At 45.9% G+C, this 14,804-nt stretch overlaps 1 protein-coding gene and 1 non-coding gene across 2 annotated transcripts; both read left to right on the plus strand.

Moving 5' to 3' along the window:
- The first annotated feature begins 215 nt into the window (after positions 1-215).
- Positions 216-6,483, plus strand: LOC110509198 (uncharacterized). The gene is made up of 8 exons (XM_021590179.3): positions 216-2,798; positions 2,885-3,072; positions 3,137-3,234; positions 3,392-3,549; positions 3,652-3,844; positions 4,866-5,010; positions 5,100-5,175; positions 5,401-6,483. The coding sequence occupies exons 1-8, from the start codon at positions 1,139-1,141 to the stop codon at positions 5,505-5,507; spliced, it is 2,625 nt and encodes an 874-aa protein (XP_021445854.3). The 5' UTR covers positions 216-1,138; the 3' UTR covers positions 5,508-6,483.
- A 7,871-nt stretch (positions 6,484-14,354) lies between these two features.
- On the plus strand, positions 14,355-14,436 carry trnas-uga (transfer RNA serine (anticodon UGA)). The gene has a single exon. It is a non-coding gene; the product is annotated as a tRNA-Ser (tRNA).
- The last annotated feature ends 368 nt before the right edge of the window (positions 14,437-14,804 follow it).

The raw sequence follows: 14,804 nt of genomic DNA on the forward strand, positions 1-14,804 counted from the left end.
GGTGTACAGGCGGCTCGGGTTGGCTGGGCGGTCTGGCTGACATTTGATGTAGAGGGAGTCTTAAAATAAAGACAATCAAAAGTTGTCTTGGTGCGGGCCGGGCGCAGTGCGCACTAGCCAAGGTTGCCAGGTGCACGGTGTAGCCTCCAACACATTGGTGCGTCTGGCTTCCAGGTTGGATTCGCGCTGTGTTAAGAAGCAGTACGGCTGGTTGGGTTGTGTATCGGAGGACGCATGACATTCAGCCTTCGTCTCTCCCGAGCCCGTACGGGAGTTGTAGCAATGAGACAAGATAGTAGCTACTACAACAATTGGATACCACGAAATTGGGGAGAAAAAAGGGGTAAAATTTAATAAAAAAACAAGTTGTCTTGGTACTTTATTTGTAAGAGTTGTTCATTTGTTAGGCTACTGGTTCAAGGTGCAGCACAATATTAAATGATCAAAGATCTAGTTCAGTCTTGTTAATTAAGCATATTTAAACACAATCTCTTACCTAGCTTGATGACTGTGGGTATTTTTTGCTTACTTTTTGTTGTTCTACATAGAGACAGCTAGAAGGGTCATATTATATTTGTGTAGAAATGCAGGAAATAAGCTTTAGATGCCCCCCAAAGTTTGAGGACCCCCAGACACCCGCAAAGTTATGTCCCCCCCACTTCTAAAACCAAAGTTGCGCCCCTGTGTTCGCACATGATAGGAATTTGCGTCAGCGTCTCACTAAAGGTCGTAGTACAAGGACTGAGGACACACAGGAACACGTACACACATAGTGATGTATTACATCATATATCTCAGGGTATATAAGCTGTGTTCTTCATAATGGAAGTAGAAAAACATTTCTGCACTGAAGCTGGTTTTTGTTTCCTTGTTGCGATCTATTTTTGCAACTTGTATTGTGCTCTTATTTTCACAAACTACTAGGGGTTATTTCTGGATAATGCCACTGACTCTAGTCTAGCAAATACGGTGCTGACCATTTAATTGCACAGGGTTGGAAAGGGATTTGTTTTACAGGAGGCAGTTTCTAGCATTCTATCATACTCAGGTATAAATCTGTATCAGGCCGTATAGGTTGTATAGGCAATATTGCACATACCTGTATTATTGAAGATAGCTTATATCTTTTTGAGCAGGTATGGCAGTGAGGTGGTGTTCCTTTGGGTTTGTGTTGTTGGTAGTGTTCGCATGTTGTGCTGATGCACAGCCTAACTTGAGGTTTCCTTCGTACAACAACCCCCAACCCCAAATTACAACCTCCACGCCTAGACAGCCCCAATGGCCAGAGCCCCAGTGGCCACAGCTGCAGACTCCCCAAAGACCAGAGCCCCAGAGGCCACAGCTGCAGACTCCCCAGAGACCAGAGCCCCAGAGGCCACAGCTGCAGACTCACCAGAGGTCAGAGCCCCAGGGACCACAACTACAGACTCTCCAGAGGCCAGAGACCCAGAGGCCACAGCTGCAGACTCCCCAGATGCCACAGCTGCAGACTTCTCAGAGACCAGAGCCCCAGAGGCCACAGCTGCAGACTCAGAGACCAGAGCCCCAGAGACCACAACTACAGACTCTCCAGAGACCAGAGCCCCAGAGGCCACAGCAGCAGACTCCCCAGAGACCAGAGCCCCAGAGGCCACAGCTGCAGACCCCCCAGAGACAAGAGCCCCAGGGGCCACAGCAGCAGGCTCCCCAGAGGCCAAAGCAGCAGACATCCCAGAGACCAGAGCCCCAGGGGCCACAGCTGCAGACTCCCCTGAGACCACTGCACCAGTGGCCACAGCTGCAGACTCCTCAGAGGCCACAGCAGCAGACTCATCAGAGACCAGAGCCCCAGGGGCCACAGCAGCAGACTCATCAGAGACCAGAGCCCCAGTGGCCACAGCTGCAGACTCCTCAGAGGCCAGATCACCAGGGGCCACAGCTACAGACTCCCCATAGGCCAGAGTCCCAGTGGCCACAGCAGCAGACTCCTCAGAGGCCAGATCACCAGGGGCCACAGCTACAGACTCCCCAGCGGCATGAGCCCCAGTGGCCACAGCTACAGACTCCCCAGAGACCAGATCACCAGAGGCCACAGCAGCAGACTCCCCAGAGGCATGAGCCCCAGTGGCCACAGCTACAGACTCCCCAGAGACCAGCTCACCAGAGGCCACAGCAGCAGACTCCCCAGAGACCAGTGATCCAGGGACCACAGCAGCAGACTACTCAGAGGCCAGTGATCCAGTGGCCACAGCAGCAGACTCCCCAGAGACCAGAGCCCCAGTGGCCACAGCAGCAGACTCCCCAGAGGCAAGAGCCACATGGGCCACAGCAACAGACTCCCCAGCGGCCAGAGTCCCAGTGGCCACAGCAGCAGACTCCTCAGAGGCCAGTAATCCAGGGGCCACAGCAGCAGACTCCCCAGCGGCCAGAGTCCCAGTGGCCACAGCAACAGACTCCTCAGAGACCAGTGATCCAGGGGCCACAGCAACAGACTCCCCAGCGGCCAGAGTCCCAGTGGCCACAGCAGCAGACTCCTCAGAGGCCAGTGATCCAGGGGCCACAGCAGCAGACTCCCCAGCGGCCAGAGTCCCAGTGGCCACAGCAACAGACTCCTCAGAGACCAGTGATCCAGGGGCCACAGCAGCAGACTCCCCAGCGGCCAGAGTCCCAGTGGCCAGCAGTAACCCAAACTCCAGATCAGAGATGTCAAGTACCGGTTCGGGATACAGTGCAATGTGGAACCCCAGATATTACTCCATCTCAATGTCAGGCTATCTACTGCTGCTTCAATGGACAGCAGTGCTACTATGGGAAGGCAGGTGAGTGTCTGATATTGTTTCTGTCTTGTAATGCTCAGATAATATTGTAATGCTCAAAACATGTACTTTTTCCTCTCTTTCCCCAGTGACTGTGCAGTGTACCAGGGATGCTCAGTTTGTGGTGGTGGTGGCCAGGGATTCCACTTGGCCCAAAATAGACATTGATTCCATCAGTCTGTTGGGGGGAAATGACCGCCCCTGCAGTCCTGTTGGCATCACTTCAGCCTTCGCCATATACCAGTTCCCTGTCACTGCCTGTGGCACCACTATAAAGGTGAGTAGAGATAATATGAATGTTATACACTGGCTCGGTATTAACTGTGGACTCTCCCCTGCAGGAGGAAAGTGGTTATGTGGTTTACGAGAACAGGATGGCATCTTCCTATAACGTGGGGGTGGGACCTCGAGGCTCTATCACCAGGGACAGCCATTTTGAGTGAGTCTTCTCTCTGTAAGATTGAATTGACTTGATTGATTCCCCAGAGGCGATTCAGAACGTCACGAGTGTGTAAGGACTTCGATCTGGCCCATAAAGTAGTGATACAGTATGCTTGAAGATCCTATTGTATCACTGCTTTTTTCTCCCTATCTAGGCTCCTGTTCCAGTGTAAGTACTCTGCCACTGCAGTAGAGGCTCTGGTTACTGAGGTGAACACTGTTCCTGCACCCGCTCCTGTTGCTGCTCCGGGACCCCTCAGAGTGGAACTGAGACTGGCCAAAGGAACATGCGACACCAAGGGGTGTAATGACGGTAACGTTCTGTGTCAATTTCTAATATTTGAACGCAATGAAGTGATTTTTTAAAATGTTTTATTGACTTTTACAAGTTTTTCCAATCCCGTCTGACTTCCAGAGTCGAGATCCTTCACGTTGTATTACACTGAGGAAGACTACCCCATCACTAAAGTCTTGAGGCAGCCTGTGAACGTTGAGGTTCGCATCCTGGAGAGGAAGGATCCCAACCTGTTCCTGATGCTGGAGCACTGCTGGACCACCTCTGACCCCAGCCCTGTCAGCATGCCCCAGTGGGATCTCATCATTGAAGAGTAACTACAGTACTATCCACCTGATTTCCATGCTTGCTGCTCCCTGATTAAAGGACTTGCTCTTTTTACTAATACTGTATGTATTTTGAACAATATGTTTGAGATCTCTTCGTTATGTGACATCAAAGGTATCATGTACCACTATGTATTTTGAATTATAGATACACTGAGTGCACAAAACATTAGGAACACCTTCCTAATATTGAATTGCACCCCCTTTTGCCCTCAGAACAGCCTCGATTCGTCGGCAAGGTGTCGAAAGCGTTCAACATGGATGCAGGCCCATGTTGACTCCAATGCTTCCCATAGTTGTGTCAAGTTGGCTGAATGTCCTTTGGATGGTGGAGCATTCTTGATACACAGTGGAAACTGTTGAGCGTGAAAAACCCAGCAGCGTTGCAGTTCATGACAAAAACCGGTGCGCCTACTATATCCTGTTCCAAGGCACTTAAACATTTTGTTTTGTCCATTTAAGTACCGGTTCGGGATACAGTGCAATGTGGAACCCCCGATATTACTCCATCTCATCTCTGATGAGTGTATAGTTCCCTTTTAATTAATGGACTTATTAAAGGTATCACTAGTCATTTTAAATAATGCAGCTTTAATTATGTTTACATACCCTACATTACTCGTCTCATATGTATATACTGTATTTTATACCATCTATTGTATCTTGCCTATGCCGCACGGCCATCACTCATCCATATATTTATATGTACATATTCTTTTTCATCCCTTTACATTTGTGTGTATAAGGTTGTCGTTGTGTATAAGGTAGTTGTTGTTAGATTACTTGTTAGATATTACTGCATTGTCGGAACTAGAAGCACAAGCATTTCCCTACACTCGCATTAACATCTGCTAACCATGTGTATGTGACCAATACAATTTGATTTGGGACAAGTCTATGTCATGGAAAGAGCGGTTGTTCCTAATGTTTTGTACACTAAAGTGCTTTGGACAGGAAGGGTTGGATTTTGCAACATGAACTATCTATTACTCATCTCTCTCTTTCCAGTTGTTCCTACCCGAATGATAATTACCTGACCACCATGGTCCCTGTGGAACATTCCTCTGGCCTTCTGTACCCCAACCACTACAAACGCTTTACCCTCGAGATGTTCACCTTTGTGGATCACACTCTGTCTCCCCAGAAAGAGCGGGTAATTGGCTGGCTTTTTTATAATAGAAACTTCATTTGATATACTATTTACTTTTCACTAACTTATTTTATTCTGTACTCTTTTTACAGATTTTCATCCACTGTAGTACCTCTGTGTGCTACCCTACTCCAGGGGTCTCCTGTGAACCGAAATGCAACAGGCAAAGTAGGTAGTGGTTCTCCCGTTATAAAGGCCTTGCTTGGGCACCATGGCCCATATTTAAAGTGTCTCAGAGTAGGAGTGCTGATCTCCAATCAGATCCTCCCTGTCCATAATCTTAATTGTTATGATTTAACAGACAACTGATCCGAGATCAACACTTCTACGTTCAGATGTTATTGTGAACATGACCCAGGTTCTGTTCTTATCTGTTTCCGTGGTGTTTTTCAGGGAGAGATGTTGCTGCTGCTCAGAGGAAGACTATACAGAATGCTGTGGTCTCCAGTGGAGAAGTGATCCTGGTTGACAAAAAGCCTGTCTCCCCTTCAGACCACTAATTCAACCAGCTACAGTTTGTAATGGGGTATGAAATAATGTACTCTGTACTTCCATACCTGTTACAGCAGAGGTATTGAAAGGCATTTTTCTTGCCGATACTTTCTTTGTTCTTGATTTGGAAGAAACTTGTCTCTTATAAACGTCCGTGTCCAGTTGCCAGTGGTACTCCAAAAAATCTGAGAATATTCAGAAAGATATTAAATCCACTTTTTGCACAGAGTGAGAGGTGGCCTCCTGATTTTAGCTGCCAGACATCTTGCATTTCCCAACATCTTTGCAGGAACTAGTCGTTTCTATGCGACGTGGCTGACAGCATGTCACAGAGTGCGTCCAAAACAAAGATCTATACACGTGCAAGAGGCGTTTCTCAATCTATGCAAATTGTGGATATAATAATTTTCTGAATATTCTCTCTTTTTTTTTTAGTTCCACTTGCAACTAGACACAGAAGTGCGCTACTCCAGGCATTTCCTACATACACTGGAACCTTTCGAACCAATAACGAAGAAAGTATCACCAAGTAAAGGTTTGTTGGAAATATCCCGATTACAGCAAGACAGCAGCTCAGACACAAACTGTAACTCTATATGGTTATAATACAACATGGGCTCCTGATTTTGATTACAGCAAGACAGCAGCTCAGACACAAACTGTAACTCTATGGTTATAATACAACATGGGCTCCTGATTTTGATTACAGCAAGACAGCAGCTCAGACACAAACTGTAACTCTATATGGTTATAATACAACATGGGCTCCTGATTTTGATTACAGCAAGACAGCAGCTCAGACACAAACTGTAACTCTATATGGTTATAATACAACATGGGCTCCTGATTTTGATTACAGCAAGACAGCAGCTCAGACACAAACTGTAACTCTATATGGTTATAATACAACATGGGCTCCTGATTTTGCTATGTATGTATTGTTTCTAATAAACAGTTGTACCACAAAGTTGGCAATTCATAAAACATATTTTTTTACTTATTTGTGCACATTGAGGCCTACTATCTCGACATAAAAATGTGGATATAGGATCTGTAAATCTGGTCAGGTTGTTGTGTGAAGGTATTGTCTAATTCTTGGGACACCTTGATAGCAGTGGTCTGGGTTGTTATGTGAAGGTATTGTCTAATTATTGGGACACCTTGATAGCAGTGGTCAGGGTTGTTATGTGAAGGCATTGTCTAATTCTTGGGACACCTTGATAGCAGTGGTCAGGGTTGTTATGTGAAGGCATTGTCTAATTCTTGGGACACCTTGATAGCAGTGGTCAGGGTTGTTATGTGAAGGTATTGTCTAATTCTTGGGACACCTTGATAGCAGTGATCAGGGTTGTTATGTGAAGGCATTGTCTAATTCTTGGGACACCTTGATAGCAGTGGTCAGGGTTGTTATGTGAAGGCATTGTCTAATTCTTGGAACTGGATAACCAGGGATGTTCTCTGTTTAGTGAGTCCTCCAGATCAGAGGCAGTAGGGATGACCAGGGATGTTCTCTGTTTAGTGAGTCCTCCAGATCAGAGGCGGTAGGGATGACCAGAGATGTTCTCTGTTCAGTGAGTCCACCAGATCAGAGGCAGTAGGGATGACCACGTGTTCTCTTGATAAGTGCGTGACATAGTCCATTTTCCTGTCCTGCTAAGCATTCAAAATGTAATGAGTACTTGGTGTCAGGGAAAATGTATGGAGTAAAAAGCACAATATTTTCTTTAGGAATGTAGTGAAATAAAAGCCAAAGTATTTTTACAGATACCCCCAAAGTACAGATACCCCCAAAAATGACGTAAGTAGTACTTAGATAACAATCCCCAACCTATTACTAAGGGCCTCATCATAACTGTAGATAACAATCCCCAACCTATTACTAAGGGCCTCATCATAACTGTAGATAACAATCCCCAACCTATTACTAAGGGCCTCATCATAACTGTAGATAACAATCCCCAACCTATTGTTCAATAATTGTTTTGACCATTATTCCCAGATCCCAGAAAGTAGCTTTACGCTGCTGTCCTGTATCTACTGTGGGTCTACCCATCAACTCAAGATGGAACTTTGTATCATTCACTGATATTGTTAAATATGCTGCAAAATTCAACTGAGCTCTGAAGACTGGTCTTCCCCTGCTGTCTGAGCCTGCTGGGACCTCTTTCACCTAGTGTTGCCAACTCCTCAGTAAGGAAAGTAGCTATTGGCTGTCCTAAAAGACGCTAGAAGTCGCTACATGACGTCATCACCTAATTTGCATAATTGGCCATGATCATGTAATTGTGATGGATGCTGTTGGAGAGAGGAATAACTCCGTGGGAGAGACAAGAAGTGAGTAAAAAAAAAACTAAATATGTTTAGAACTACAAATGAACTTTCTTCTGTCGATTCTTGTTTTTTTTTATGTCACAATTCCAAACCTCCTCCTTTATCTGGGCTTGGGAAAAGTGACCCAAAAGAGACACTCTGGCGGAGTTACTTAGTTAAAAAAAAAAAGTTTAGTTTTCTTAATTTGGTTTGGTTTTTAACCTTATGGTCCACTTAGGAGCCTACAACAAGTCACAGTAAAACATTAACATTTTTAACAACAGTATTTAAAAAAAAATTTTTGTATACAATCTACATTAACAATCGAAATGGACCAAAAAGAGACAATAGAAAAAACTGTCAATGGCAATGTGAGAAAATGATGGTAATTAGTCTGGCCCTAATTTAGGTTAATTGTTTTTTTTTCCCAGACCCCCCTCCACACACACAGTCTGTGCTAGCTCATAGAAAGAGTGGGTCATCGTCATTTTGGTCAAGGCTCTCTATGGCAGGTTCAGCAACTAAGGGAGCTGACTTAAATGAGTAAGCAGCTGATGTGCCAAAAAGCTGCAAAACATCAGGTGCTCATAGTCCATGTTGACCCACTGAAACATTCTATTATGCTCTTTAATAGAGGATGCACTGACTCATAACAACATCAACAGTATATAGGCTACTCTTTAGAGATGCCTGCAGTGCAGAGAGGAGAGAGAGATACATGTTTAGATTACAACCCTCTCAGATGCTACAGAAGAGAGGGCACAACAAAAGAGGGAACACCCATTAGGCTCGCTGAATAAATGTTTAGGTTTCCCAGCTCCTTTGTTCCCGTTCGCAGCCTTCGGACTGTTCGGAGCGCTCCAACTCAAGCTGCAGAGGAAATGACAATACGGAGGAAAAACAACCAGGGGCCAACGACACATACCAAGCCCCTCCCTCCCTCCCTCCCTCCCTCCCTCCCTCCCTCCAAGCATCTCTCTCTCTCTCTTCTCTTCCCTCCCTCCAAGCCCCTCTCTCTCTTCCCCTCCCTCCAAGCCCCTCTCTCTCTTCCCCTCCCTACAAGCCCCCCTCCCTCCAAGCCCCTCTCTCTCTTCCCCTCCCTCCAAGCCCCTCTCTCTCTTCCCCTCCCTACAAGCCCCCCTCCCTCCAAGCCCCTCTCTCTCTTCCCCTCCCTCCAAGCCCCTCTCTCTCTTTCCCTCCCTCCCTCCCTCCCTCCCTCCCTCCCTCCCTCCAAGCATCTCTCTCTCTCTCTTCTCTTCCCTCCCTCCAAGCCCCTCTCTCTCTTCCCCTCCCTACAAGCCCCCCTCCCTCCATGCCCCCCTCCCTCCAAGCCCCTCTCCCTCTATCCTCCTTTCCTTTCGGTCCCTCACTAGCACTATGGGACTCGTCTCCAGCTTTTGACAATGGAAACTGATACATCAGGCATGCACGTGCACCCACCCACCCAGACTCATCCACACACTCCCTCTCCACAACCCCATCTGCTGTCATGCTCCTGGAACCCAGGAGGCAGGTTTCTTGGGGAGCTGTGGCCCAGAACAAGAGCCAGACCTTAGGGTGTGGACCTTACACAACTCCCCCTGAAGTCCCCAGCAGAAGATGGATGGATGGGCTAAAGCCAACAACCCAACTGAGACTCTGGATGTGGTTGGGCTTCCTGCCACCCATCGACTACTTCTAGTCGGGAGTTTATTTTTTAGTTCAACATGTGGACGAGAACAGACGGTTGCTCGGTCGCTAACTTATCGGTGCGCGTGTGTGTGTGTGTGTGTGTGTGTGTGTGTGTGTTATGGAAAGGCTTAAAGTGTTTATAATCCACAACAGCCTTAATCCAAATCTCTGAATGAAAAATGACTTTCTCTCCTCCCTCTCTATGGCTGTTGGGAAGGAGAGTCATAAGGAATCAGTGGGATATAGTTTAACATCAACCCAATAGGGATGGGAAAAACTCTATACAGTTAACCTGCCGTTCAAAAGTTTGGGATCACTTAGAAATGTCCTTGTTTTTGAAAGAAAAGCGTTTTTTTTTGTCCATTAAAATAACATCACATTTATCAGAAATACAGTGTAGACATTGTTAATGTGGTAAATTACTATTGTAGCTGGAAACGGCCAATTTTTTGATGGAATATCTACATAGGCGTACAGAGGCCCAGTTTATTGCTTCGTTCTGACCGGTTGCATCACCGCCTGGTATGGCAACTGCTCGGCATCTAACTGTAAGGCGCTACAGAGGGCCCAGTACATCACTGGGGCCAGGGTTCCTGCAATCCAGGACCTATATAATAGGTGGTGTCAGAGGAAAGCCCATAAAATTCTCAGAGACTACAGTCACCCTGGTCATAGACTGTTTTCTCTGCTACCTCACGGCAAGCGGTACCGGAGCACCAAGTCTAGGACCAAAAGGCTCCTTAACTACCCCCAAGCCATAAGACTGCTGAACAATTAATAATTAAATGGCCACCGGACTATTACAAATGGCCACCTGACTATTACATCTATTTTTATTGGCCAGTCTGAGATATGGCATTTTCTTTGCAACTCTGTCTAGAAGGCCAGCATGCTGGGATGCTGGCCTTCTAGGCAGAATTGCAATGAAAAAGCCATATCTCAGACTGGCCAATAAAAATAAAAGATTAAGATGGGCGAAAGAACACAAACACTGGACAGAGGAACTCTGCCTAGAAGGCCAGCATCCCGGAGTCGCTTCTTCACTGTTGACATTGAGACCTGTGTTTTGCAGGTACTATTTAATGAAGCTGCCAGTTGAGGACTTGTGAGGCGTCTGTTTCTCAAACCAAACATTCTAAGTACTAGTCCTCTCGCTCAGTTGTGCACCGAGGCCTCCCACTCCTCTTTCAAATCAAATCAAATAAAATGTATTGATATAGCCCTTCGTACATCAGCTGATATCTCAAAGTACTGTACAGAAACCCAGCCTAAAACCCCAAACAGCAAGCAATGCAGGTGTAGAAGCACGGTGGCTAGGAAAAACTCCCTAGAAAGGCCAAAACCTAGGAAGAAACCTAGAGAGGAACCAGGCTATGTGGGGTGGCCAGTCCTCTTCTGGCTGTGCCGGGTGGAGATTATAACAGAACATGGCCAAGATGTTCAAATGTTCATAAATGACCAGCATGGTCGAATAATAATAAGGCAGAACAGTTGAAACTGGAGCAGCAGCACGGTCAGGTGGACTGGGGACAGCAAGGAGTCATCATGTCAGGTAGTCCTGGGGCATGGTCCTAAGGCTCAGGTCAGTTGAAACTGGAGCAGCAGCACGGCCAGGTGGATTGGGGACAGCAAGGAGTCATCATGTCAGGTAGTCCTGGGGCATGGTCCTAGGGCTCAGGTCCTCCGAGAGAGAGAAAGAGAGAAGGAGAGAATTGGAGAACGCACACTTAGATTCACACAGGACACCGAATAGGACAGGAGAAGTACTTCAGATATAACAAACTGACCCTAGCCCCCCGACACAAACTACTGCAGCATAAATACTGGAGGCTGAGACAGGAGGGGTTAGGAGACACTGTGGCCCCATCCGAGGACACCCCCGGACAGGGCCAAACAGGAAGGATATAACCCCACCCACTTTGCCAAAGCACAGCCCCCACACCACTAGAGGGATATCTTCAACCACCAACTTACCATCCTGAGACAAGGCTGAGTAGCCCACAAAGACCTCCGGCACGGCACAACCCAAGGGAGGGGGGGGGGGGGGGGGGGGGGGGGGGGCAACCCAGACAGGATGACCACATCAGTGAATCAACCCACTCAGGTGACGCACCCCCTCCAGGGACGGCATGAGAGAGCCCAGTAAGCCAGTGACTCAGCCCCTGTAATAGGGTTAGAGGCAGAGAATCCCAGTGGAAAGAGGGGAACCGGCCAGGCAGAGACAGCAAGGGCGGTTCGTTGCTCCAGAGCCTTTCTGTTCACCTTCCCAATCCTGGGCCAGACTACACTCAATCATATGACCCACTGAAGAGATGAGTCTTCAGTAAAGACTTAAAGGTTGAGACCGAGTTTGCGTCTCTGACATGGGTAGGCAGACCGTTCCATAAAAATGGAGCTCTATAGGAGAAAGCCCTGCCTCCAGCTGTTTGCTTAGAAATTCTAGGGACAATTAGGAGGCCTGCGTCTTGTGACCGTAGCGTACGTGTAGGTATGTACGGCAGGACCAAATCAGAGAGATAGGTAGGAGCAAGCCCATGTAATGCTTTGTAGGTTAGCAGTAAAACCTTGAAATCAGCCCTTGCTTTGACAGGAAGCCAGTGTAGAGAGGCTAGCACTAGAGTAATATGATCAATTTTTTTGGTTCTAGTCAGGATTCTAGCAGCCGTATTTAGCACTAACTGAAGTTTATTTAGTGCTTTATCCGGGTAGCCGGAAAGTAGAGCATTGCAGTAGTCTAACCTAGAAGTGACAAAAGCATGGATTAATTTTTCTGCATAATTTTTGGACAGAAAGTTTCTGATTTTTGCAATGTTACGTAGATGGAAAAAAGCTGTCCTTAAAATGGTCTTGATATGTTCTTCAAAAGAGAGATCAGGGTCCAGAGTAACGCCGAGGTCCTTCACAGTTTTATTTGAGACGACTGTACAACCATTAAGATTAATTGTCAGATTCAACAGAAGATCTCTTTGTTTCTTGGGACCTAGAACAAGCATCTCTGTTTTGTCTGAGTTTAAAAGTAGAAAGTTTGCAGCCATCCACTTCCTTATGTCTGAAACACATTCTTCTAGCAAGGGCAATTTTGGGGCTTCACCATGTTTCATTGAAATGTACAGCTGTGTGTCATCCGCATAGCAGTGAAAGTTAACATTATGTTTTCGAATAACATCCCCAAGAGGTAAAATATATAGTGAAAACAATAGTGGTCCTAAAACGGAACCTTGAGGAACACCGAAATTTACAGTTGATTTGTCAGAGGACAAACCATTCACAGAGACAAACTGATATCTTTCCGACAGATAAGATCTAAACCAGGCCAGAACTTGTCCGTGTAGACCAATTTGGGTTTCCAATCTCTCCAAAATAATGTGGTGATCGATGGTATCAAAAGCAGCACTAAGGTCTAGGAGCACGAGGACAGATGCAGAGCCTCGGTCCGATGCCATTAAAATGTCATTTACCACCTTCACAAGTGCCGTCTCAGTGCTATGATGGGGTCTAAAACCAGACTGAAGCATTTCGTATACATTGTTTGTCTTCAGGAAGGCAGTGAGTTGTTGCGCAACAGCCTTTTCTAAAATTTTTGAGAGGAATGAAAGATTCGATATAGGCCGATTGTTTTTTATATTTTCTGGGTCAAGGTTTGGCTTTTTCAAGAGAGGCTTTATTACTGCCACTTTTAGTGAGTTTGGAACACATCCGGTGGATAGAGAGCCGTTTATTATGTTCAACATAGGAGGGCCAAGCACAGGAAGCAGCTCTTTCAGTAGTTTAGTTGGAATAGGGTCCAGTATGCAGCTTGAAGGTTTAGAGGCCATGATTATTTTCATCATTGTGTCAAGAGATATAGTACTAAAACACTTGAGCGTCTCTCTTGATCCTAGGTCCTAGCAGAGTTGTGCAGACTCAGGACAACTGAGCTTTGAAGGAATACGCAGATTTAAGGAGGAGTCCGTAATTTGCTTTCTAATAATCACAATCTTTTCCTCAAAGAAGTTCATGAATTTATCACTGCTAAAGTGAAAGTCATCCTCTCTTGGGGAATACTGCTTTTTAGTTAGCTTTGCGACAGTATCAAAAAGGAATTTCGGATTGTTCTTATTTTCCTCAATTAAGTTAGAAAAATAGGATGATCGAGCAGCAGTAAGGGCTCTTCGGTACTGCACAGTACTGTCTTTCCAAGCTAGTCGGTACAGGTTTGAACCCTGTTCACAGAGCTTTGCCAAACCAGTATTTTGAACTTATCCTTGGTGAATTGATATGGATAATCTCTTTAATACATGGACTTGTCCAGTGATTCAATGCTCAGAATACTGAAAGCTGTGATGGACAAGTGGTTAAAACGTGATTTGGCGCAGTAATATCAATATGTCGTGCCATCAAGTTTACCATTTTACACCAATGATGTCTGTTTCCAAATCCCAATCCCTTTACTTGCATTCCAACAGCTGCAATGGCCGAGTTCTTTAGACGTTGGACCTGAATTTCAATGGGGTCTCCCCACCCATGTTTTAACATTGCTCGAAGCGAATAGCCCACTTGCTCTTTCTCCTCATCACTTTCCTTAGATTCCTACTGCTGCCATGGCCAAGTGGTTTAAACATTGCAAATGAACTCCAGTGTTGTCTCCCCGTACAGTTTTTAAAACTGCTCGCAGCGCATTGACAAACCAGTCTTTATTTGTAAAATAGCATTGGTGACTTGATATTGATGAAGTGCTTAATGCGTAGACTTGTCCTTTGATTCAAGTGCTCAGAATATGTATTCCTTGAAAAACAGTTTAAATAGGCTCTTCAGTAGACAGTCTAGTCTTTACAGAAGTAAAATTGACAGAATGAGATAACCGACTGGTTAAGGCCTGGTAGTTAAAGTAGCAAGCTGCGATGGCCGAGTGGTTAAGGCATTGGACTTGAAATCAAATGGGGTCTCCCTGCGCAGGTTCGAACCCTGCTCACAGCGCTATTACAAACCAGTTTTTATTTTTAACATATCCTTGGTGACTTGATATGGATAATGTGCTTAATGCATGGACTTGTCCTTTGATTCAAGTGCTCAGAATATTTCTTCCTTGACAAAGAGTTCAAATAGGCTCTACAGTCCAGATCCTGCTGGTTCTGTGGAAGTCGAGCTGTTAAGGACTGCAAGATAACAGAATAAGTTTTGATGGCAGAGTGGTTAAGGCTTTGGACTTGAAATCCAATGTTGTCTTCCTGCGCAGGGTTGAACTTCGCTCGCAGTGCTATGATAAACCAGTATTTTGAACATATCTTTGGTGACTTGATATGGATAATGTGCTTAATCCATGGACTTGTCCTTTGATTCAAGTG

This window comes from Oncorhynchus mykiss, chromosome 28 (genome assembly GCF_057628025.1).
Source record: "Oncorhynchus mykiss isolate SJ-2025 chromosome 28, ASM5762802v1, whole genome shotgun sequence".
Classification (NCBI taxonomy): domain Eukaryota; kingdom Metazoa; phylum Chordata; class Actinopteri; order Salmoniformes; family Salmonidae; genus Oncorhynchus; species Oncorhynchus mykiss.